The sequence below is a fragment of the Musa acuminata genome, chromosome BXJ1-6 (genome assembly GCF_036884655.1).
Source record: "Musa acuminata AAA Group cultivar baxijiao chromosome BXJ1-6, Cavendish_Baxijiao_AAA, whole genome shotgun sequence".
Classification (NCBI taxonomy): Eukaryota; Viridiplantae; Streptophyta; class Magnoliopsida; order Zingiberales; family Musaceae; genus Musa; species Musa acuminata.
In genome coordinates, this window is record NC_088332.1 from 322,709 (window position 1) to 348,187 (window position 25,479).

At 38.8% G+C, this 25,479-nt stretch overlaps 4 protein-coding genes across 5 annotated transcripts; 3 read left to right on the top strand and 1 right to left on the bottom strand.

Moving 5' to 3' along the window:
* Positions 1-1,248: 1,248 nt before the first annotated feature.
* On the top strand, positions 1,249-5,740 carry LOC135582672 (cinnamoyl-CoA reductase 1-like). Its single transcript, XM_065185664.1, has 5 exons — positions 1,249-1,783; positions 1,867-2,021; positions 2,125-2,313; positions 2,386-2,741; positions 5,458-5,740. The coding sequence occupies exons 1-5, from the start codon at positions 1,516-1,518 to the stop codon at positions 5,621-5,623; spliced, it is 1,134 nt and encodes a 377-aa protein (XP_065041736.1). The 5' UTR covers positions 1,249-1,515; the 3' UTR covers positions 5,624-5,740.
* A 1,178-nt stretch (positions 5,741-6,918) lies between these two features.
* LOC135675481 (uncharacterized) lies at positions 6,919-11,134 on the bottom strand. The gene is made up of 5 exons (XM_065185665.1): positions 10,563-11,134; positions 9,541-9,577; positions 8,345-8,581; positions 8,204-8,251; positions 6,919-7,511 (listed from the first exon to the last, which is right to left on the bottom strand). The coding sequence occupies exons 1-5, from the start codon at positions 10,865-10,867 to the stop codon at positions 7,251-7,253; spliced, it is 888 nt and encodes a 295-aa protein (XP_065041737.1). The 5' UTR covers positions 10,868-11,134; the 3' UTR covers positions 6,919-7,250.
* A 5,792-nt stretch (positions 11,135-16,926) lies between these two features.
* On the top strand, positions 16,927-18,693 carry LOC135675482 (deSI-like protein At4g17486). 2 transcript variants are annotated; one of them, XM_065185666.1, is made up of 3 exons: positions 16,927-17,272; positions 17,370-17,657; positions 17,744-18,693. In XM_065185666.1, exons 1-3 carry the CDS (start codon positions 17,137-17,139, stop codon positions 18,028-18,030), a joined length of 711 nt encoding a protein of 236 aa, XP_065041738.1. In that variant the 5' UTR covers positions 16,927-17,136; the 3' UTR covers positions 18,031-18,693. The 2 variants fall into 2 exon arrangements, with proteins under 2 accessions (XP_065041738.1, XP_065041739.1); XM_065185667.1 differs by having other exon boundaries at positions 16,928-17,272; positions 17,776-18,693.
* Positions 18,694-21,798: 3,105 nt separating this feature from the next.
* Positions 21,799-24,231, top strand: LOC135677605 (transcription termination factor MTERF15, mitochondrial-like). Its single transcript, XM_065189967.1, has 2 exons — positions 21,799-21,895; positions 22,799-24,231. The coding sequence occupies exon 2, from the start codon at positions 22,868-22,870 to the stop codon at positions 24,005-24,007; it is 1,140 nt and encodes a 379-aa protein (XP_065046039.1). The 5' UTR covers positions 21,799-21,895; positions 22,799-22,867; the 3' UTR covers positions 24,008-24,231.
* Positions 24,232-25,479: the final 1,248 nt, after the last annotated feature.

Sequence of the window (25,479 nt, forward strand, 5' to 3'; positions counted from 1 at the left end):
AATATACAAGGAAAATACTGTCCACAGCAACCACCTCTACCCATCTCTCTCTCTCTCCCCCTTTGTGCCTTGAACGTACGAGGAAGACATATAGAACAATTACTTGTCCTACTCCGAACACCTCTCTCTACATACTGAAACATACAAGCAAAACGCTGTCATCAGTAACCACTTACCCGAACTCCATTTCTCTCTTCCTAAATGAAGCAGACAAGCAATACACTGTCGGCAAGGTCTTAATACTCTTCCCTTCTTCTCTTATCAAGTTGGCTTCATAACATTGTTCAAATAATAAACGGTATTTAGAAATAAAATAATTAGAAATATAGTATGTAAATAAAGATATAGGAGTCGCGAGAACAATATTTTTACAGTGTGACAAAAAGATACCTTGAGGAATTGAGGAAAAAGAACAAGAAGATGCTTTTTATTATCGATCAAGGCACAAATCAAGATAATTTTGAAAAATTTATGATCGCCGACACTATCGACAAGTTCGAGAGAAATTCTGATACTATTACAAATATGGTGAGAAAAAAATCAGATACAATAAGGAATAAAAAAAAAGAAGAAAATGAAGATCTTGCTTGGAAAACAAAATGAATTTTAAAATTAGAATATTTGAATATAATATTAAGAGTATTAGGTTCTGAAAAAGGTTGAGTCGTAGAATACTACAACTCATTATCCATAAAATGTACACAGTGTCAAAACTTGAAGTTGAGTTTCGAATTCATCGAAAGATGCCAACGGTGAGAAACTATTTTTTTTTAGTATGCGCTCTATTTCCACAACTTTAATACTAGAATTTTAGAACATAGGCATTTCTGCAGTCCACATATCGTAACGGAGTCTTCTTTTGATAGCTTGTCTCAGACGGAGGAAGAGTTTACATGTTACATAGGGAAAACGAACATGCGTCCCGATTCCATGTAAGATAAAGATTCGTGATAGATGGATATTGCTTCATCTCGACTCAGCTCATCAGGTCAGTTCGGTGCATGCACATTATCGCAGTTCGACTTGGCTTCGCAGACACCATTATAGCTCGGGCCAGCCTGACCAATCCGTCATCAGATTAGTTCGATCGACAGGCGAACACCATCATAGCTGTGCTTAGCTTGAGTTCAGTAATCACACCGATGAGACTGTACAATTGACCTTTGTTTTGTAGCTCAGCTCGGTGCGTTTACGCTTCTTCGGGAGTTTGCGAGATATTTGGGATGAAAAAGGGATCAAGTCGACTTTAATCCGCTACATTCTATGGATGATCAAAATCTGACCTCCATCAACATCTTACCTGCTTACAGTCGGAAAGTTCACCTCTGGAAGCCAGTTGTCTTAACCCTTCACCTAATCCCTGTACTTCGATGAAAACTTGAAGAACACCTCAAAAGACGTGTGGTCTTCATAGAGCTGCCTTTTTCCCTTGAGGTGCGACGTGCTGCTTTTCTATCTTGCCACCTACCCCCTGTAACCGTACCCACACATTTCTCACATCCTCTTCCCCTATAAATGCCACAGTGCTTCATTTCCCTTCTCACCGAGTCCTCCAACGTTTCATCTTCCCTTGTCTTCCCTCTTGCCAAAACCTACGTGACATCGATCTCATCTCTCTCCCTCCCTCTCGCCGCCGTCAGCATGCCCGTCGACGCTACCGCGCCACCCACCGGCAATGGCCAGACCGTGTGCGTCACCGGTGCCGGCGGTTTCATCGCCTCCTGGCTGGTGAAGCTCCTGTTGCAGAAAGGATACACCGTCAAGGGGACGGTGAGAAACCCAGGTGACATGGCTCGCGTGCAGCAGTGCTATGTAGGAGAACTCCCACGTCGTTGGTCTGTGACGCTGAGGCTTCTTTGTTAGCAGATGATCCGAAGAACGCACACCTGACGGCGATGGAGGGCGCCGCGGATCGGCTGCTGCTTTGCAAGGCTGATCTCCTCGACTACGGCGCTCTGCGAGAAGCCATCGATGGCTGCCATGGCGTCTTCCACACTGCTTCTCCCGTCACGGACGACCCTGTATGATAAGCTTTAGCCCATCGCTTTGTTCTCAATTAAAAGGGTGTGGAGAAGGAAGAACAACTGATGTTTTGGTTGTGTGCATGCGTTACGCGTGTGGAAGGAGGAAATGGTGGAGCCGGCTGTGAGGGGCACGAGGTACGTGATCCATGCGGCGGCCGACGCTGGCACCGTCCGTCGTGTGGTGTTTACCTCCTCGATCGGCGCGGTCACCATGGACCCCGGCCGCGGCCCCGACGTCGTGGTGGACGAGTCGTGCTGGAGCGATCTCGAGCACTGCAAGAACACAAGGGTGAGCGCGCGCGATAGATCGATGCATCGGTGCACGATGCTGGTGGCTGACGTCACTGTTGTGGTGGTGCAGAACTGGTACTGCTACGGGAAGGCGGTGGCGGAGAAGGCGGCGTGGGAGGTGGCGAGGGAGACGGGGGTGGAGCTGGCGGTGGTGAACCCGGTGCTGGCGCTGGGGCCGCTGCTGCAGCCGCAAGTGAACGCCAGCATCGCCCACATCCTCAAGTACCTGGACGGGTCGGCGACGAGGTACACCAACGCGGTGCAAGGGTACGTCGACGTGCGGGACGTGGCCGAGGCGCACGTCCGGGTGTTCGAGGAGGAGGCCGCCGCCGGCAAGCGGTTCATCTGCATCGAGCGCGTGCTCCACCGCGAGGACGTCGTCCGCATCCTCTCCAAGCTCTTCCCGGAGTATCCGGTGCCCAACACGTAAGTACCCTTCCTCTTTGCATCCGTGGCATGGAAGCATTACAGGAAGTGGCCGTGAGCGCTTAGAAGCGGCCAAAACACACAAATAAGAAATGATGATAGCTTAGTGCAGCAAGGTAGGTGAATTGGGTGGACCAATCTATAATCCAAATTATATAAAAGTTTGCATTACTGAGATTAGACATTTATAAAAAAGAATTAAACATATATTTTTTGTTTATAGATGATTATATAAATCATAAAATAAAATAAAAATCATTTAAGATAATATGAAGATGTGCTAAGATGGTCATCTAGTCTACATATGCTAAACTAAAATGAATTAGTTTTAATGTAGCGAGAAAAGATAACAAAAATAAATAATATTTTTCTACAAATTATAAATAAACATTTAAAATTCTTAAATTGATCAAGGAAGTTTGATTTGTAACAAAGATTTCTTATAAAGAATTGGTGTATTATGACATGTTATGTATATAAATCTTTTGAAGTGTTAAGGGGAAAATATGTTTCCCAAGCTTAAACTTGTATTATTTGAGCCCATCAAGAGAACAATATGAAGCTAATCATATGGTTTTCAGACTATAGTTGACCTCATTTCGATCTAGATTATTGATTTCCACCAACAAAAAAGAGAAAGAAAGGTAGAAACATAAACAACTTATCGTTACTTTGTCATTTGCTGTGATAGATAGGAACTTAAAATTTTATACTGAAAAGATTATAGAAGAATAACATGATAGCACTAAACATCTGACAACATATATCGTATACTTAGAAATATGGAGATCTATATAGTTTAGCTATGCCTTCAGGGTAATATGACTTCCAAGTGTACCTTCCAAGTATGTTGTCGTAGGGAGATGGAGGCTGCAAATGGTTTCTCCAACTGAGAAGGGAGATGAGCAACTGGACCTTCAGGAGAAAGCCATATAGAGAGGTTTGTGTTCAGAAGAAAAGAAATGTGTTAATGACATCTGTCAAAAAAAATAAAGTAAATAAAGAAAGAAAGAAAGAAAGAAAGAGGAAGAGAAGACAAAAAGGATATAAGATACAGTGGGATTTTCTCACCTACTCCCTGTTAGGTTCCTCTGAAGCAAGAAGTAATGACAAAGATATCATTGTAGCTTAGAAGTATGGGAATAGATGGACCACCCATCACCAGTTCTCAAAGAATGAAGAAGCTAAGATACTGGCATAGAGAGAGAAACTCTTGAAACATGGAATATATCTGATGGAAAAAGGATATGCATTAGTAACTTCGCCTAATCTGATTAGTCCATGGTGAGTTCAAAGAACAACATTAGGAAAATGAAAATATATAATTTTCTTGGTTTTTATAAGAAGAAATATTCTTTTTTCTGCCTAGCAGAACAAGAGAGTCACATGCAATTGTTTAGGATTATACAAATATATCCAATTTACATAAATTAGAAGCCCTAATTTAGATAAGAATGTGGGGAGTATGAGAGTCAAAAGTCTGATCAAGAGAGTAGCAATAGAGAGGTTATAGTCAGGTTTATTGAATTAATATAGTCTTTTTTTTTTTTTTTTTTTAGTTACTTCAATTCTTTTGTTGATGATTGGTATTCAATCTCCTCTTTTTTCAATCTTAATTCTCAACAAAGTAGTCTTAAAACAATTATATTTTTTTGTTGCTGATGATGAATAGTAGCACAAGATTGAAAATGATATGCTTTTCTAAGGGTATGTGGTCACAATCATGAAAAAAAATTAAAACAAAAATAAATTTATATAATACTTTATTAGCTTCAACGAGTAGTTGATAAAATAATTTTTATTTTAATTTCTAGAAGATCTGAGAGATATTGAAGAAAGAATAGCATGGAAAATTCTTCCCACAGGAAGCAGCTGCTAAATAAATGCCAAACTCACATCAGAAACCCTCAGGAGATGCTTAGACCAATCAGATGATGCACATAGCTATCTTACATTCTTTGCCAAGTGCAGATTTAGAATTGGTGATAGACTTCCTTGCAGCTGATGTGAAGCTTTGTGTGTGTTTCTTTTGTCAGCAAGCTTAAAAGACACTGATCTGGTCGTACTAGAAAAGGACTCTCAAGTTTTTTGGTAGCCTAACACTCGGAGAACACCTCCCGAGGTGCGCAGACAACCCAACACAGAGTCAAAGCAGTGTATAGCACCCAAAACTTAGGATTATGAAGGAGCTTCTGAAGCTGTTTGAATGGACTATTGTTCAGAGTAAATAAACCACTCGCTTAAAATATTTAGACTTATAAGTAATACATCTATCAGCTATAAATCAATTCAAAAATTTGTTCACCACTGATATTGATAAGGAGTAGCTTAGTTCAGAATCCAACCTTCACTATATCGGCCTAATAGCATTTATCCATTGACAACATAAAATGTTTAATCATAAATTAATAATTATACATTCATCATATTCTTATGTTTGAGATAAGTTAAAAGTCTTTAGTGTTTTTATAAAATATCAATTTATTAGTATATATAATCAATGTTTTTTGAGTTAATTGAATAGGCTATAAATATTTTATAAATCAATTTTTTAGGTGTTCAAATGTGAAGGATATTTCTTAGGAGGTAACTTATGAGATTGTGATGTCATACCGCTCTCAATTTTTCTCTAAATTAGGTTGTTACAATTATAGTATGTGACGTTGATTGATGCATATCTCTTGTGGTTGCGGTGGTGGTGGTGGTGGTGATGCAGGTGTTCCGACGAGGTGAATCCTCGAAAAAAGCCATACAAGTTCTCGAACCAACAGCTCAAGGACCTTGGCGTGCAATTTAGGTCGGTGATCCAAAGCCTCTATGACACTGTGAAGAGCCTGCAAGAGAAGGGTCATCTCCCATTGCCATCTCCAAAAATAATATGAAGATGATGTGCTATTGTTGATGTATATGAATACATATATCGTATGATGCATGTATGTATGGATATGATTATGGTTTCGTTTAAGATATTTATATATTTTTCTCCCTTGTTTACCTAATCATCCATGGCCAAGCATCCTCTACCAACCATACAAGGCTATCTTTGCCTTTCCGGTGTTACCTACTCTTTCTCCTCTTCCTCTACTGTCTATCACGGATGACCGCAACCACAACCCCGATTCATTAGTCTTGTTACACTTTGTAAGTGCTCTTTAGTCTTTCCTTTGCATGATTTGCTTGTACCTTTGTTTGTTCTTTTTCATGTTTTTATAGTAAAAATCTCTTAAGATGTGTGCAGTATCGTTTGTACAATGTGAAATGCTAAAGTCATTCTTGAACCTTCTTTGACTAGCATAGGGTTAGATACACTTCGGGTGAGTTTGTGCTGCATCGTATCGCACACCTAATTCTTGACTATCATTTAGCTACATCCTTTCGCACACACTTCAAGCCTTTCAACACCTAATCGTTGACTATTATTTATGGACTTGCAGCCAGTCTTCTTTTACTTTGGAAATAAACTTGATAAGAGATGCCCGTTTGATCGAAGCTATCATCCTTTCAATGCTCTCTTTTGATTTTGCACCATCCATTTGCTCACCCACCGGCCTTTTATCGTCATCGTTTCAAATCACAAAATCCTACGCAAAAGGGTTGCCCCCCCGTATCGGCATTAGAGTTTGATGGAAGCTATCATTTGAGGGTAATGAGTTGACACAAAGTATTCCCCTAAGAACTAAAAGATGTAACACCAAAACTAGTGGTAGCGAAAGCTTGGGCCAAGTTTCCTAAACTCTGTCTGCCTTGATCGAAAAGCTTCTCATTTGTAGCCCACATACCATAATTTACATAAAGTGATATTGTTGTTTACCGTTATTGACACTTTGGCTCACTTGGACTGTCTGTAATCACAGGTCTCAGTCACAGTTGTGATATTTCAATATTCTTCTTGGTGTGCAAATCTCTGTGACAAGAATCTAATGGCAAGATTATGATACTCTCACTTGCTAGTTTCCAATCAATGCAAATCCAACAAACTATCTATGGGGAAACAGAGTCGAGTCATCCCTTGTTGGCACTGCGAATAATATCTCCTCCATGACTACTATCAAATTCAAGCATCTCACAGATACAAGACAACTAGTCACTCTCTCCACTGCAAACATTTCTTTGCTCGTTCTGAAGGTTGACTACATTCTTGTTACATCTATTAATCGATTACAAACTCATTCTCATCTGTCTTCCATCAGTTAGCTTCATTTTCCAATGTTGATAAACAGATACAAGTACTACTTACAGAATTGAAAGAGAACATAGTCTGTTCCTCTGAGGAGAAAAAGAGAACATGAAGTGCATGATCTAAGAAACAAAGCCATATCTTCTGCTTTCGAGGTGGTGAGTGTCTGCATAAGCCATCAATCTGGCAAATCATAAGAATAATTAAATTCATGATCGCCTACTTATCGATGGATCAATTCGTGATCTCGATGTTGTTAATCTTGAACTGTTTGACCCAAGAGACTCATTGCAGCCGAGCTGAATGGGGAACTTTAAGAGTTGTTAGAACAGCTATCTTTTGCCAAGTCTCAAACACTTGTTATATTTTACTTCTGTGACGGCTGATATCGACAGACTACTCTGTGTTATCTGTTTCACAAGAGTGAGCTTCTCCATCGCATTGATAAATTTTCGCAGGTGCTTGATAAATTGGGGAAATGTCTCTAGGTTGCAGTGGCCGCCTCCCTTGATCCACAATGGATCGTACTTTTCTTTCGATAGCTCCCACAGGCGTTTTCCATGAGTCCAGTCAACAATCTCATCGGAGGTTCCCTACAAACAAGTGGTAGATGGTGTAAGGCGTCAAATCGAGTAATTTTTATCTCCAAATCACATTTGAAAAGATCAAGAACATCAATAGATGAGTGAATTGAGATTCTGAAGTAATACTGTACAAAGAGTTCATGCCAAATGGTTTCAGAAACAACAAAAGAGGATGTCAAACATTGAATCCAAACATTTTATCTTCGGTCAATCTCAAAGCAACTTCTTTTAGTTAAGCAATACTCTGACAAAATTGTAGGCATCAGAAATTTCAAATGCCTGCATAAACTTAAGCATGTAGTGGATATCAACCAATTTGGACATTTCTGGAGAAGAGAACCAATAAGAGAAGCATTTTCCATCAACTAACTTGGTACTTGTGATAGTTGCTTGTGAAACAAATCTTCAGTTTTGACTTTTTTATTTTGTTATATGCTTTACAACTGAGCCTATATAGATGACATGAAAAGGCTTAGATGATGATGATGATGCAAAAGCTAGGTACTGATCAAACGAAATATAATGCAAAACCACTTAGGAATTTAAGACATTCATAGTTATTTCATTATACAACTTCAATGTCCTAATTTGCAAGTACACTTATAGAATGACCGATCTGACATCCAACATAACATTGCGGAACAGATTGCTCAAATGAGAGATGAAATTTGTTCGTCAGAAAGCTGACCAAGAAGGCTTACATGTATAACAAGAACTGGGCATTTTACTTGTCGAATTTTGTCAATGTTCTGCAAACGAAAAGTCCATGAACTAGTAAGAACATGAATATGAATAATAAATGCAGGAAAAGAAAATCTAAAATGGTTGTATTCCAAACTTACCTTAAAAATATCAAACCACAATGTCACTTTCACAGGATACAATACTCGTATGCCTGAGAGGATTGCACTATGGAGGACTACACCTCCCAGTTTCTGTAAACGTGCAGCCAGGTGCAATGTCGGTCCACTACCAACAGACTGACCATACAAAATGAGATCCTCCTGTTTTATCTCATACTCTTTCATCAAGCAATCGTAGACTGCTTCTATGTCATAGTATGTGTTGAACTCAGATGGCTTTTGGGAATGACGACAAGTAACAAGGAAAACAAGATACTATCAGCAACCAAAACTATAGTAGAATGAGTGCTTTTGATGAAAATATATCAACTCATAAAAGTTGCTGTAGCAGTTGCTATCAACATCTTTATCCTGAAGTTCTTGAAAAGCATGCTTAGACTCGATTGTAATTTCAACACAGTTCATATGATAAAATTTGATAATAATCATATAGATTGGCTATGTTAGACCTATCATAGAGTTCAGGATTTCTTAAAGCAACTTTTCACATCCTTTCAAATTACAAAGAAGAAAAAAAAAATCAGCCATCAGATGGCCTGACTATAAAATTTGAAAATATATTTCGAAAGAGTGCTTTATCCAAATATTTACTTCGAGTATATCAGAAGCATAAATACTATGGTGATTTACCCCTGAAATTTATGGATTTCTGTGAGTTGGTCACCCCTTCTAAGGGTGCTTCGATCATGCTAAACAGAATTTCATACGTTGAATTGATACAACTAATTTACTCCATCACTAGAGACCCTCTTTATCTATTTATGATATCGAGTACCTCTTTGAAAAGAAATTTTCCATTTAGATTATATACTATGGAGCTAATGTTTTAGGCTTTTACCAGTCTGAGCAAAATTATATTCGATCATATGGCCCGATAGCATCTAACTTTTCAATATTATTTTAGCCGATATCAGATGGTATGGCTCAGAGTACCCACCAAGTACATCAGGTATCATATCAGTCAGATAGATTACTGAAATGGGCATCAGTCTGAAATTTAAAACATCGGTAGGCCTTACCTATCCATAGTTCAATTCAATTGATTTAACTATTATCATGGAGAACACATGATCCTTTTGTCATAGTGTTATAGATCCACAAATCTTACAAAATACCTAAAGAATTCAGGGGAAGAAAAATATTACTCCATTGCTTGTTTATTTACAAATGTTTACCTTTCCTGTAGATGCTCCATAACCTGAGTAATCATAACTGCAAAAGAGAATAATGTCATCAATGAGTTCTCACTGCATCTTACATCAAAAAGGATTTTTATGATAACATATTTGTTCTATTGTCCAATTTGAGATTCAAAAATGGGAAAATTAAACAATACTAATGGCATCCTTGAAGAGAGAGGATAACAAAAGCAACAAGATAGAATTGTTGTTTCAGATAAGAATTCAAGAAGTCTATTCGGATATCTCATCATGCCATATATGTAGATATATGACAAAAAAAGATCAAATCAAAGGTGATCACAATGAAAGAGTGGATGCACAATGGTAGCCTCTTTGTCAGCTCCCCTGGGTAATATCACCCTCTGAACAATCGTTTCCTGGTTCCGTTATATATACACAAACTGCTCTCCAAGTACAACAAAAGATTACATGCACAGGGCTTATCACCTCAAGTTTCAATTTTCCTTCCTCAAAATCTAATAGTTCCTTTTGTAGTTCTGTAATCTATACATAAAATTGTCTCCAAATTTAATAAAATATCACATGCACAAGGCTTACAACCTCAAGTTTCAATCTGCCTTTCTCAGAAATTTAAATGTAGGTTGGTTAAGGCAAACGATAAACCGATAGGTTAGCAGAGGAATCAAGGCAAAATTAGGATTCAGGACAACCAGGAATCTGTGCAAAGACAGATGAAAAGTTTGAGGGAACAACATGAATAGAGGTAGAAAAGCACATTAATTGAGAAACAAAGCCTGCACCTGCACGTTAGAGAGAATTCCTAACGAGCATGGATGCATGATATAGATCATATGAAGCTAAGCGTAATCTTGAATAGGTCTGCATAAATTAAAATTCTTCCTTTTTCCCTATTAAAATCCTAGGAATTTCATTTAGTCGTGGCATTCGCTTAGAAGATCTAAATCCAGCACAAGATAATCCAAAAAATTCATATTTTTCCCCGCAGAAAAGGAACGAAAAATGAAGAAGGAAGAGAAAGGAAACAGGAAGTCTACCTCATGATGTTGACGCGGAGGTGGGAACGGAGCTCGTGGAAGAGGTCGAGCATCTGGCCGAGGTCGGCAGCGTTGCCGTGGGAGTAGAGGAGGGTGAAGCGGGCGAAGGGGTGGCGCCAGAAGGTGGCCACCACCCGGTTCCCGGCCTTGGTCTCCACCAGGTGCACCTCCACGTTCTTCCCTGGCGGCAGCCTCGACAGGCACAGCGGCCCTTCTCCTCCCCCCTCCCGGAACACCTCGTACGTCGCCGGCTCCGGTGGGAAGAACGCAAATCGTGCCGCCACCGACGACGTCACGTTCCCCATGTCTCCTCCTCCTCAAAGATCCCACCTTTACGCAAATCAATGACACTTTCCTCCTCCTCCTCCCTCCTCTCTATCCCACAAGCTTCTTTTTCTGCTCCTCCTTCCTTTCTTCTTTTCTTTTGGTGCTGTTTTTTATGCTAATTTTCCTGAAACAGAGGCGAGGAGAAAGACAAAGGAAGGCCCAAGTGATTTCATGAAAGGTCGAGAGAGAGAGAGAGAGAGAGAGCGGGTGGGGGGTTTGGGTTGATGGCAGCGAAATGAAACAGATTAAGAGCAATTAATAGAGGTGGGGATTGAATCTGATCAGGGAAGGGGATGGTGATGAGCTGGATCAGCTCAGAATCCAAGGGGGAAGAGCTGAAGAGGTACATCTGTCTCTCTCTCTCTCTCTCTCTCTGTGCTGCCTCTCCTATTTCCATCAAATGTCTTCTTCTGCTCTTGCACGGATCTTAACGCCGCAAAGCGGGATGATTGACGGCTTCGCTTTGGTCAAAGGGAGGTACGAGATCTGTCAGACTTTTCAGGGAGTCGAGAGTTATGGCCGTCGTCTCCGACACAGCTCTACTTACATGACATCATAATCTATATTTAGATCTCGTGGTTTGTTGGATTTGGGGGTAGCGAAGGGTTTTTATGGACTATTGTTGTTCCCGCTTCCTCCCATGGCCGCCACCTACTAGTTTCTATTTCCACGTACGTACATGCAAGTTTAATTTCCTATGAAGAAACTAATACTAATCGAACCAATGGATACTGATGAATATTTATTAGTCCTGTAAATACTGAATCATATGATTATTAATGTTTTCTAAATTATTCTACTATAATATCAAGTTTTACATGTTTGATATACTATTGGTATAATTATTATGATATGTTGCCTAAAATAATAGTATGACTTTTCTAATCAAATTCTAATACATATATATATATATATATATAGTGGATAAATTCAACGGAGATTAGAAGGCTCTGTGCTAATATAATTCCTAAGACAATAAAGAGGATGAGACGTAATACTATATTAGGAATGATAATGCCTAGATAAGAAATTAAAATAGGGAAGAGGCAAATATAAAGAATGCCTTAAGATGGAGTCTTCTAAATGTTGTATTCAAAGTTTGTGGAATAAAAACTGTGGGGAAAAAAAAAGAAAATTCACATTAACTATTATGAATAGGATACCAAAAATATCTTGAATTTTGTGGCACAATCAAAGTACATGTATGATAAATTAGTCCAAGTTTTTTTTTTATTTTGAAAATTATCAAGTATATTTCTTAATATTATGCCATAACTGATAGAATATTATTTGACAGCTTAAAAGAAAATGTTCATGACACCAGAAAAGTTCGCTGAGATGTGAAAAGCAAGTGACTAATCTTTAAGATAGAAAAGAGTAGTTAACATTGATTGATGTGCCCCAAATTATGCAGCGAGTGAATGAATTGAGGAATAGCTTTAAGTTCCAATGAATCAGGTGGAGATGGTGTTTCCTAACCATAATAATTAATTGATAACTCTTTCCTGCAGAGAATAATCACAATTTTAGATTATTTGATGGTAATCACAATAATAAATTGTTTCATTCTACGATCATCAATCATAATAATGTATCATGTTTCATTTTGCAGAAACAATTTGTCATACGAAAGTAAGCCACTGAGAAAGAAACGTAATCGGAAGGTTAAAGATTATATATAGGTTTCTCATTCACAGTAACAAAGAAGAAAAAAATGATTCTTTTGCTGATAATAGTCTTACAAGGATCGACCTTCACTCCTGTCCACTTCCCAAGCCATCTTCACATCACTTGCACTTTTGTTCTTACTGATAGCTGTGCCCGCCAAAGAGAATGATTTGAAGAAGCTTTACGGAAGTTGACGTTGGTCCTGCGAGCAAACCTCTCTTCCCTAAAATGAAGTCAAGCTGGACAATTACAGCCATGCAACTTTGTTCTTACTGATGTTTGTGCCTTTGAAAGAGAATGATCGGAAGAAGCTTTACAGAAGTTGCTGCTGGTCCTGTCAGCCAACCATTGTTCTACGAGTAGACATCAGCCATCCTCTAAACTGAAGTCAAGATGGACAACTACAGTTCTCAGTAGCCATTTGTGTCTTTTTCTTGGCTTGCCTTTTGCGGATGGGATTGGAATTCGGTCAAAGGATAAAGAGATGAGTCAACGTGGACAGTCACGCTTGTGGAAGTGTGTGGATAAAAAGGGTGTCGGCGTAGAAGGCCCCTTACTCACCGCCCACCCCCCATTTGATATGAGTCAGACTCTGTTGGCATCCACGCCAGCAGAGATGGTCAGAATCGCCACTCTCTCGCTTGGAATCAGGTTCAATGATTGGATAGGCTGATGCTTTAGAACAAGGCTGCCTTGTTCTCATGGGTTTACTCACATCAATAAATTAAAATAAAATATTAAAAAATAATAAATATTTTAAATTTATTATAAATATTTTAATAGAAAATGATAAAAGATCAATAAAGATTTTATTATAAGTTTACCTAATACCAACAAAAGATATGATAAAATTTGGGTTACCATGATTAAATTGACTAAGACAATATATTTTTTACTTATTTATATTAATTATTTTATTGATCAATTTACTTTATTTATATCTAAGAGATAATTAGACTTAGAGACAAAGTTAATTTTTACCGTTACTTTTTATTCTCAAATAGATAGTTAATTAAAAAGAATCGTTCAGATATTATTAGAGGATATGCTAAGAGTTTATGTTACGAGCTTTATGGGATCATGCGGTAAATATTTATCTTTGAGAGAATTTATCTATAATAATAGTTATCAAGTAACCATTAGGATAGTACCAATTTTTTTTTTTAAGTAAGTAGCACCATTTGAAATACTATATAATCAAAAGTACATATCACTTGTTCGTTATGATGAGACAAGTGAAAGAAAATATTTATGATCGGATTTGATAAGAGAAACAATGAAAATATTTTGATAAAAATAATAAAAACAATAGAAAATATTCGATAAAAGTAGTACAAAACAAACAGAAATATTATATCGATAATAGGAGGAGACTTTCGATACTAAGCCATTACCATCGTCACCGTAAAACTTAATTGAATCACCGATATGTTACACAAAATTAGCATCACCTCCCGATATGCTTTAATAATATATTATAATAATATATGTGTCATTTATGTATGCTTCAACATTGTTTTATACTCTTAAATGAAATATATTATCATAGATTTTTACTTTGTTAGACGTCAATTAAATATTTTTCATGTCTATGTTTATGATTAACTAGTTAACTCCCTCACAAAATCACTTGCTTATAAGTATTCCAATTACAACGTTCCAAGATTAACATCCTCAATGGAAGTTCAATATTATAGGATCATGATAAAGACAATATGAAATTATAACTTTATGTTCCTTACATATTATAATCCTCAATTAATTTATGATTTAAAAATAATCATTGTGATATGATATATGCAAATGATTTGAGCACATTGAGAAAATTTTTTCTCTCAAATTTATATAAATATATGCTACATCAAATCATCAAGTCTTCACAACAAAATTTGCAATTATTACCAAAAAAAATATATATATATTATTTTTTTTCAAAAATAATTACTCCAAACATAGAAGAACCTGAGTTAAATAGAGTCACTTCAAGCTGAGCATCAACTCCAACTAATAAATACTAATTAAGATAACTTTATTGTGACACTTATAAGTTTAGTTCTATATTAGTGTGAGAAGACTTAGATTGATTAATACAAACTTAATAGATGTATAATCATTAACTAAAGTCTTGACAATCTAAACAAATGATTTAGTCATAATAAATTAATAGATTAGCTATCTCAGACAACCATGTCATCACAAATGGCATCATAATTGATTCCATATGGAATATAATGAGACGCTAAGTAGGAAAGAGATATAAAAAAATATATACCTAGTTGATGTCTTCATTTCTTTTAATCTTTAACAATATGACCAAAAAAATATTATCCCCATTTACATAGCATACCATGCAATATACCAATTATGCAACTTATTGGAGGGTGAAATACATTCAATGGATCCTTCCACTTCAATCTTTGAAGAAATTATAACTCAAAAATTTTATGTCAAAACCCATAGCCGAAATCAAATACCTATCAATCATACAACCTTATGCTATGATAATTAACCGTCGGATATCTCAACAAGATGCTTCCCTTGAACAAGATAAATTGACATTTTTGTCTTTGAAGATGATGTCCATGAAGAACACTTCAAACAATTCTGATGTAGCTATATGATTCATGGCTCAGACTATTGATTGAAATTGGTGAATATTTTATCATGTCTAGGATATGGAATACCCTAATAAACATGATCATCGTGTCTCTTCTGTGATTGTGCTCTCTTTCCCGTTATCTTCTTAGCTGGATTCATATCTTTTCTCCCACCAAATCATTGTAAACTCAGCCATGGATATCCTCTTCACTCATAAACTATTTGTATTTAATAATGCTTTTGTTCATCCCATGACATCATAATCATAATAGCTGTTAAGATTCTTACAACAATGTCTAGGACATAGTTTTATCATTAGTTTAATATTTCTTCTAAGTTACTCCATATGAGTGCAAAGGGTAAGTAGTAAAATTGGATTCAAGACTTTGTTATCAATATGTTTATCATCTAAACCAATTGATATTTTTAAAATTTATTAAATTAGATGTTGAACTTTTTATTCTTGATAAGCGAGTAAACTATTATCATATCAATCAATGTATTAGGTATAAAATTTATTAGATGAGTTTCGAATCCTCTATATTTAGTTAGTGGATATGATACACTACCACCAAATTAATATTTTAGATGCTAAAATTTGTCAAATGAAATTTAAAGCTCTCAATTGAATCTAGTATATCATTACAGAATTAATATTATACATACAATTTAACCAATACTTTTAATCTTGATAAATGGATCTGACACATGACAACCAATACCTTTTAGGTGTAAAAATTTATTAGATGATATTTTGAGTTTACAGTGTTAGTAAGTGACGATCTATTTAGTTAATTTTAACTATATGCATAGAAAACTCTACTACAAATTAGCCAATTTTGACAATCTACAAGTGGTTTGCAGGAATAATAGTGCAATTGAGGAACAATAATTCCCAGACAACAAGCAATAATTATAGTGTTCTCTGGGACAGGATGTCATTATTTTTAGGTCAACCTTATTCAACTCAGCACAAGCACTGCAAATAAATATATTCTTCTAGAGGACATGTATGCAATTGAAAAGACAAATCTAAAATTAAACAATTATATAGTGTATATATATATATATATCAAGAAATCCAAATATGTTATCACCACTATTTGTACTAAAATTGGTTCCATTGCAAAATTATTATTTTTATTTAATTCTGAGGTGTACAACTAATAAATCAATGTCATTTATATCTAAAATATTACTTGACTGGCTTTTAATGACTTCTTCCATAAATCTTTTAGAGATGCCTATTAATTTGGCTAGTAAAAACTTTTTCAGGTCATTCCGAATTCTTTGGATCAGATTTATCTTTATTATTATTATTATTATTATTATTATTATTATTATTTATAAACAAATAAAACTAGAACCTCTCACAAGAGAAGTTGTAATCCCAAAAAATATTTATTGCAAAATAAACAAACACTTTCATGGAGTGGTAATAATCTCAAGTCAAAACTAATTATAAATCCCCAATTTGTCATTCCTCGAAGCTTCAGTATACTTGACCAAGAACAGTGGGATGCCCACTCTCCATTGGCCTTAAGCCTCCTGTCCCAACCTTGGGATCCTTATCCTCCCCAATTCTTCTTTCCCTCTGCTTCACTCCTCGATCTTCTTTTGGGTGTAATAATAATGTCATATTTGAATAGACTCACTTTGTTAAAAATAATAATAATAATGAATATTATTAATTTAATGTTTTACGCATTACAATTTATGTGTGAATCGAACGGCTCGTATCTTTCCATAAATACCCCCCATCTCTTTAATTCCTCCCTCCCGTGTCCCCATTCACTTCTCACTATCGAGTAGCAGGCGATAGATAGATAAAGGAGCGACTTTCACCGGACCAAACTGAGGCCGAGATGGTGGATCGCTCGCCACAGCCGCCGTCGCTGCTGTGATCCGTCGTCGGATCGAGTGCCTTCGCCGGCTCCTCCTCCTCCTCCTCCTCCTCCGGTGCCACCGCCTCCGCCGCCGTATGATGTTCGTCAGAGGGCCCTCGCGGAAGCGGCGGTCGGGGGCGGTCCCCGTCTACCTCAATGTCTACGACCTCACCCCCATCAACGGCTACGCTTACTGGCTCGGTCTCGGCGTCTACCACTCCGGCGTCCAAGGTGAGCTCCGATCCGCGCACGACGGCCCCGATTCGGGTGATAGCGGTGATCGGGATGGGTCTTCTTTAGGGTTTGGCTAAGCTATTTGTGCTGGCAGCGCACGGGGTGGAGTACGCTTACGGGGCCCACGAGCACCCGACGACGGGGATCTTCGAGGGGGAGCCGCGGCAGTGCCCAGGGTTTACATTCCGCAAGTCGATCCTGATCGGGCGCACCGATCTGGGGCCGCGGGAGGTGCGGGCGCTCATGGAGGAGATGGCCGCGGAGTACACCGGCGACACCTACAACCTCGTCTCCAAGAACTGCAACCACTTCTGCGACGAGGCCTGCCTCCGCCTCACCGGCAAGCCCATCCCCAAGTGGGTCAACCGCCTCGCCAAAATCGGTATTCCCCTTCCCCTCAACCCCCAAATCCCCGCTTTCTCCTCCCCAAAGATTCGACTTTTACGGTGGTATCCCGACGGGCGCCAGGATACCTGTGCAACTGCGTGCTGCCGGTGCAGGTGGCGTCGGTGAGGCAACGAGCGACGGACGAGGGGAAGAGCGGCTCCCGAGGCGGCGGCGTCGAGAACGAGAGGAGGACGCTGAGGAGCAATTCCACCACCAACTCATTCGCCACCTCCGCCGCTTCTTCTTCCGACGACCCTCCCACTAGAATCTCTCAGCCTGTGGTCACCATCTCCTCTCGCTCCGCGGCGAGTAGGAGCCGCCGCCCTTCCTCCTCCTCCGGAGCAATCTCCTCCACCTTGACGGTCTAACCTCGGCCACCGCCTCGCCGAGGGTGAAGGTCACTTTACATACATACTTGTTTTCTTGTGCCATGTGTCAGTAGAGTACCGAGAGAGCACGGAAAGTGCTGTTCGAGGGCAAGCAACGGATCCGGTGTTTGCCATCCTCGTGCGCGGGGGGTGTGCTTTGTTTCCTCCGTATGTACCAGAAGCCACTGATGGTGATCGGACGGCTGTAAAGCAAGTGATGGAAACCCGCCACACGTGCGAGTCGAGATGGCCGTCCTTCTCCTTGCATCATCTTGAGCCTTTCCTTCCTTGTGCCCATCATGATGGTGGGAGTTTTGTGCGTGTTCTTTCGAGAGAGCTGTCCTCATCGATGTGGGTTTGGGGGAAAGCGTAGATAGTGGTGGTGGGGATGGAACTCTTCCATGGATAGATCATATCATCCATGACACTAATCATTCTAACAGTGATCAAGAATAAGATTATTATAGTTGGAATCTGTATGATTTGGCAACATAAAAAAAGCCAAGGAAATACATTTGGTGGGATATTGGTAAAGCAGATTCATAAAGCATTTATAGGGATTATAAGAGAGAAGATTATGTTTCTTTTTATGTAGCATTCTTGTGCAAAACTTCATCATTTTTCCTCTTTTGCAATATAACAAGTTAAAACATAGCTGGACTACCATCTTTGCTTCCTCAATTTTCTTGGGTGTCTAAATTTTGTTTCTATTCAAGGGAGAAAAGGAAAAAAAAAAAGAAAAGAGAGCTTGCGATCAATGGATTGTTTTGCAGGTTTGTGAGAAGAGTGATACAGGTTATCATCCTTTTTGGTCTGAGGACAGATCCAAGTCAGAGAGAGTGAACGGAGCCTAATCCATGTTCATCATTCTGCTGCAGAATGGAGTTACACCAACCTGAGTGGGCTGGTTATAGTGGTCCGCAGAACAGGTAAGGGGGTGGCACATGGCTCTTTTTCAGGTTTTATGGCTGACCTAATTCAATACGAAGGACTCCTGTGTCAGACCAATCACCAAACTCTCTCTCTCTCTCTCTTATTTTCTTTAGGATTTGTTGATTTGTCTGCTTCAGAACATCCAATAGATGGATCAGAACAGCCTGTCAGAAAGCCTTTGCAAGGGGAAAGTGGTCAATCCTTTCTCTGTAGGTGATCTCCAAAGCAATTCAGTTTTTCAATACCCCTGCTTCTTGCCTGCTCGCATAAATAGCTCCGCTACCCATTTCCAAATTATCTACGACTGCCAGGATTTATATGTTTTCAGTCAAAATGGAGGATTGTGCCATTTTTTGTTTGACCCCTCCATCAAAACTTTAATGTTCTCAAAAGCTCCCATTCCTCGAGAAACAAATATCCTCTTAATCCTCGGACACCCATGCAAACTAGTTGTATGAATCTTCTTTCTGAAGAATACCTCAATTCTAACTGCTGGAATTCTATGTCAAATCTGTTTGTGAGTTGAATCTAGGAAAGCAGAACCAGGTATTCATTCCTCTGAAGCCATTACTTGGATTCTACCAGTTGGAAATACTGGAACGAGCAAGTGTTACAGGAGTTGGCCACCGAGCTCCACAGAGATGTGTTGTGTCCGATGCTTCTCTAGATAACTCGACACCACCTCTTTGTGGTTACTCTCTTTCACAAACCAGTTGCTCTCTGTTCGTTGCTCCCTTTATCCGCCTGTGTTCACTTCGGGTTGATGACCTTCGGTAGACACAATTCTTTTCGTGTGATGATCACATCATTGATTTCTCCCAAGTGTTCTGTTGCTTGTGGAGACTCCCTTGGCTTTTTTTTTATCTCTAGTTAGAAAGAAAAGCTTTTGGGTGGCACTTGGCTTTCTGTAATCCAACTCATTCCCTTGGGGAGGTACAACGTATGGATTCTAATACGAGACAAGAATTGACACCATATCATGGAAGAAGAAGAAGATGTGATCTGTTTCCGTTGCATGTACTCCACTACTTCAGGGCTTTTACCATGATCATGCTATCTTTTCTGCCGGAGTCTTCGTTTTTGGAAATGGCAAGTGATGTGATGCTGAAAAATGACACTCGCTTCAGGTGACGCTGCCTTTGGCTGGTAGTGACGCTGCCACAGCTTACTAACTTGTGAGTGCATTCACTGCATTCTTCAAAACAAGTTCTACCAAATGATAGAAAATAAAGGAAAGATCAAAGAAAAAAAGAAACTGACAGTTCAACGGGATGCATTCAGTGACATATTTGAATATTTCCAAAATGCAGGTATCAATATGGAATAGTCACATTTATGGCCAACTAAGGATCATAATATTTTAAAGATGGTAATATGTATCCTAGAGATTATCCAAGCTCAACAATGAAGACAACAACAATTGAAGTTTGTATGCGGGTTCCAATTTTACTTAAATTCATCTTTGGAAAGAATGAGCTTCTAGTGGAGTGTTAGGGTTGACAAGTATTTTAAAAATAAATTTATTTGGAGGATAAAAAATTTAAATTTTATGAAAAGAAATTTTTGTGAATCGGAGTTTAGTTGTCTTGTAAATAGCTAATATATCTCAACGCCTTAATAAGAATGAGACATCATGAAAAAAATACCCTAGGTGGTGATAATTTTATATTGATCAGATTATTTATCGGAGCTTTTATTTATCAGATTATTTTGATGTCTTCTCTCCCCAGTAAATAAAACTCTTCATTCACCCCTAAATAGTTGTAAGGAGATTCGATCGATGTGGCTTGACCAAAGTTGATGCATCATAGAGATTTGAACCTAAAGTATCAAGGTACCGACATACTCGATGAGATTCACAAGTTAGAATTGATCAAACATAGATAAATAAATGGTTAATTTTAGTTTTTCAAAATGTATTTCTCTTTTTGTGATATTTTTTATCCTCATCACATGATATTAAGAAATATCATAACAAAGTCTCCACAATGATGTTGCTCTCAGAAAATATATTCTTGCAGAGGTTTGTCATTTGCTACAAGGAGGAATTCCAGAGATCATTGAGTTGTATAATGAAAGCTTCAGGAGCAGTGCTGCTTTAAATTTGGTCACATATTTTTCATAAATAGATGGATTTTAATGGTGCTATGTAATTTTGGATCTGCAATGCTGTGTCATCTTTTTCCAATTCTCAGTTCCTGCAATTCTCAGTTTCTGTAATTTTGGAGCTGGAGAGGTTTTGGAACATGATATTAATAAAAGAGGATAATGCACCTTTCTATGGCTGTTAATCTTTTATTGAAATGTATTTGTAAGAGGTAGGTAATAGATAAGAAGAGGTTGTAGGGATTTCTTCTAGAAAAATGACTCTTAATGCTTGTTGATTTATAAGACAACAAAGCAGCTTGTAAAGTCATCAGCATCAACTCGTGCTTCTGTCTTGCTTCAAAACATGTTGTTACTCAAGGAAACCCATTCTTTTCCATCGTCAATCATACTTGTGCCAAGGAAAACTGGTAGCTCAGACATTTTTTTTGCTCGTGTCAATCGATCCTGCTGCCTAAGTGCAAGAATTCCGGCATCTTGATACTGAATTTACTCCTTTTTTTTTTTTGTTTTTGTTTTCTTCTATTTCCATTCTTTGGGTTGTAGACTTTGTGCTCTAATTTTGAGTTGGATTTCCTATAGTCTGAAAAGCTATTGCTCTTCTTCGTTCATAATCAGCCGTATTTTTGCTCATCTGGCTTTCAGAATCTAGTTGGAGCAAGCAAGTTCTTTTATGGATGTCATCTTTGGCATGGATTGACGATCTCCAAGTACAAGTTTTCCTCTGATCAACAGGCCTACTCAATCGTGTTCCTCGATGAACATGAGATAAAAGTTACTTGAGCTGCTTACAAAGGACAAGCTTCCAAGTGCAAGCTTCCTCTTGGTAACTCTAACATAGACTGGACTTCATAGAACACTTTTTCTCATTTCGGACAGACTTGCTGCTTTACAGACTTGCTGCTTTAAATATTTCCCGAGTTCATCAATTTTGGTGCTGCAGAATATGAGACTGAATCCATCCATAATAGATCGTATCTTCTTTTCTTGTCAATTTGCTTGAGAGTTTTGGAACTACTTTCGGATCAATTTTAATGAACTTTCCACCTAATCTAATCGAATGATTGGCTTAAAGAAGAGCTTTTTGTCTATGGAAAATGCATTAATCATTAATCACCATGGCATGCCTGAAATGAGACCATTTCCAATCATACTCGCTCTAAGCTTAAAAGCCTCCTCTTCAAAGTATTAGCATATGTTGCTTCTTGCTTATTAGATACTAATATGTTTTGAATGGAAACCACCCAATTATAACTGGTTTAAGCTGAATATTGATACATCTTCTTGGTCTACTGATCATGCATATGGTATTACTCTTCATTATTCTATTGAAAGCTGTGTAATTGTAGATGCTGAATGTATTTTTGATAGTAGTGATGTTGGGGTTATGACGAAATTTTAATTTCATTGGAGCTTTAAAATATTTTTATTTAGATAGATTACAAATCATATCGGTTTTTCTTGTTATGATTTAAACAAAGTTGAAGGTTTATTTAGCGACAAATTTATATATCTTATTATGATGATGGATTGTGGTCTGAAATCCATCTAATTAATTTGTATGCATAAATATTTTATCCAATGATTTTATACATCTAAATTAACAAAAAAATTGGTCTAATAATTTAATCTAAAATATTCTATCCAATTTATTGAGAATATTAACTTCGATCTGCGAATTCTCTCTCTACCGCTTGCTCTTAGGGTTTCGAGGTTTTTTGCTTTTTAGGCGCAGTCGGAGAGGAAGGGAATACGGTGTTGGTGACGGTTTGTGTCTTCGGACAAGAAGAGGAGACCGATGAAAAAGTCACCGGCATCCTCTCTCTTCTCCAAAACCCTCTACTTCATCTATCGCCCTCGTCCCGCCGATGCTCTACTTTCCTCCTCCTCCTCTTACTCCGTCGCCGCTACCGGAAGCGGAGCTCTTCAGCCCAGCTTCATGGCCGAATACCTCGTCACGTCATGTGGCTTCTCCCCGGAGAAGGCGACCAAGGCCTCGAATCTCCTCGGCGGCATCGCGTCCCGCCGGCAGCCCGACTCCGTCCTTGGCTTTCTCAAAAGCCACGGTTTTGACGACACCCATGTGAAAGAGCTCTTGTCTGGGAACCCCCGGTGGCTTCTCCTCGACGTGGAGACGAACCTGGCCGCCAAGTTCCGAACTCTCCAGGAGTTAGGCTTCTCACAGTCCGACATCACCCACCTCGTCGTGGCCAATCCCGCCGCAATCAACTTTCGCGTCCCCACCGTGGTGCACAAGATCCGGTTTTGGCAGGGACTCATGGGATCCAAAGACGTCCTCGTAAAGCTTTTTAAGCACCACCGGTGGCTTCTCGAGTATAGCATCGAGAAGAGGATCCAGCCAAACATCGATATGCTACGGAGCTGTGGTTTCACGGATCAAAAGCTTAGAACGATCCTGAGGTACCAGCCCATGTTGGTAACCCAGAGGGCGGAAACCTTGAGGGCCTTGATCAGTCGTGTCGAGGGATTCGGAGTAGCCCGCACCTCGGGGAGGTTCCACTGGACTCTGTGGAAGCTCTCCAATGTTAGCGTGGAGAGATTCAATGCGCAAAAGAAGCTATTCAGGGCCTTCGGGTGGTCAGAGGCCGACTTCCTCGACGCATTCAGAAAGACTCCTGGTTTCTTGACAGGTTCCCTGAAGAATCTGAAGATGAAAATGGAATTCTTGGTGAATGAGGCTGGATATGCTCCGTCTTATATCGCCCTCCGGCCTGTGCTTTTGACATATAGTTTAGAGAAAAGGTTGATCCCAAGATATCAGCTCATGGCAGCCGTGAAGTCCAGGGGGCTGTGCGCTGGTCATCCCAAATTGCTCACATATATCCTGTGTCCAGAGAAGAAGTTCTTGGAAAGGTATGTCATCATCTACAAGAAGCAGTTTCCGGAGCTCATTGAATTGTACAGTGCGAGAAAATAGTAGTTCTGGATTAGCTAGCTGTAGGTTTTGGTTCCTGCAATCCATGGTTTCAGGTTCCAGCCTTTTACTCTCTGCCTAACTTGATCTGCAGTTTGAGACTTATTAGTATTATGATTTATGTCATTTGCTTCCTTTTTTTCTGGTGCATTAAGTGAAATGTAGCTGCATACATGTAGAAAGAAAGGAAAGCAATATGAAGTGGAACACAATGACTCCTTGTAGCATGTTGATTCGGTCAATTGTTTCCTGATAATTACCTGCATGGGAAAAATCAGATACTGTAGGAATTGATACTGTTGTCCCATTCTTTTTTTTAACCAACTTCTGGGAACACATTTGGCAGACGTGTGTGCTTGTGTGTGTCGTAGTGACTATGAAACTGAAACAAATTCTTTGTTTGATCTATGGCTCTCCTTGATGTGCATTGAAGTAGATGCTTTGCTTATGTTGTAGCTGATATCGTTATGTTATCATGAAGAATTTTGAGATGATGGTTTCAAAGGTCACATTACTATTAGACTATGGAGTTATGGTTGCATCTTTTTTTTCTCCTTTGATGAAAAATTGGTGATTTGCAATTGGCTACTAGTGAAGTTCATATTTTGTTCGATTTTGACATGATACGTCAAATCTGCATGGATGTTGTCTAAATTGATCTAATTTTGGTCAATTTCTCGGCTGAATCAGCTAGAATCGGTTGAAAATACTTGAGTTTATTGATTTTTGGGTGAATTTTACACTACTTGATGACCTCAAACTCAAAGGGAAGAAAAAAGAAAGACGGACGGAGAAGAAGATAGAAAAGAGGAAAGTTGAGATGGTGAAAAGATAAAAGAAAAAAGAAAAAAGAGAAAATTGTGATTGTGATTCTAAATCAGAGGAGGGAACATTGCTTTTGCTTTGCTTGCTATTCACTGCATCCATCCACTGCATTTGTTGTTTACTACCCCATCCACCGAGTAGAATAGATGGAAGATTACAGGCAGAAGGAAGAGGAGGACAGAAGTAACCCATAACCTAATATGAACTGTTCCTGCTCCTCATATTTATTAAGGTTTAACCAATGATTTTGACACTTTGGAAAATTGCGAACTAGTGATTGCATAGTGTACATGGCAGAAGCACTTGTCGTTGTTTCGTCCTCTTCTGTATAGAATAGGCAGCATGTTTGGTTGGTCCAATCCGATCGATAAAAGAAAATATTTCACAGGTTTATGGCTTGTGTTCGTGAGCCCTCTTCCCCTTACATGCAAGCATGAACGATTGTTGTTGTCCGCTGTCCATTGCTCTGTCATTGATTTCAGGTATGCTTCCTCTTCTGCTTCATCCTCATCCTTCACTATTTACTCTTCTTTCTTAGTTTAACTCCTTACTCTTTCTTTTCCTCTTCTTTTTTTTTCTTTCTCGATGGTCTCATCATCTTTCTCCTCCCGACGCTTAATACATGGCTTTCTCTTCTTCGTCCGCCTTCC

Excerpts from the sequence above, each read along its gene's own strand:
- LOC135582672 (XM_065185664.1), top strand. The coding sequence starts at position 1,516 with ATGCCACAGTGCTTCATTTCCCTTCTCACCGAGTCCTCCAACGTTTCA. Across the intron at positions 1,784-1,866 it reads GGGGACGGTGAGAAACCCAG|ATGATCCGAAGAACGCACAC; the intron begins GTGACATGGCTC and ends CTTTGTTAGCAG. Across the intron at positions 2,022-2,124 it reads CTCCCGTCACGGACGACCCT|GAGGAAATGGTGGAGCCGGC; the intron begins GTATGATAAGCT and ends CGCGTGTGGAAG.
- LOC135675481 (XM_065185665.1), bottom strand. The coding sequence starts at position 10,867 with ATGGGGAACGTGACGTCGTCGGTGGCGGCACGATTTGCGTTCTTCCCA. Across the intron at positions 8,582-9,540 it reads ATGGAGCATCTACAGGAAAG|CCATCTGAGTTCAACACATA; the intron begins GTAAACATTTGT and ends CATTCCCAAAAG. Across the intron at positions 7,512-8,203 it reads GCCCAGTTCTTGTTATACAT|GGAACCTCCGATGAGATTGT; the intron begins GTAAGCCTTCTT and ends ACTTGTTTGTAG.
- LOC135675482 (XM_065185666.1), top strand. The coding sequence starts at position 17,137 with ATGATGTTCGTCAGAGGGCCCTCGCGGAAGCGGCGGTCGGGGGCGGTC. Across the intron at positions 17,273-17,369 it reads CTACCACTCCGGCGTCCAAG|CGCACGGGGTGGAGTACGCT; the intron begins GTGAGCTCCGAT and ends TTGTGCTGGCAG. Across the intron at positions 17,658-17,743 it reads CAACCGCCTCGCCAAAATCG|GATACCTGTGCAACTGCGTG; the intron begins GTATTCCCCTTC and ends GACGGGCGCCAG.
- LOC135677605 (XM_065189967.1), top strand. The coding sequence starts at position 22,868 with ATGAAAAAGTCACCGGCATCCTCTCTCTTCTCCAAAACCCTCTACTTC.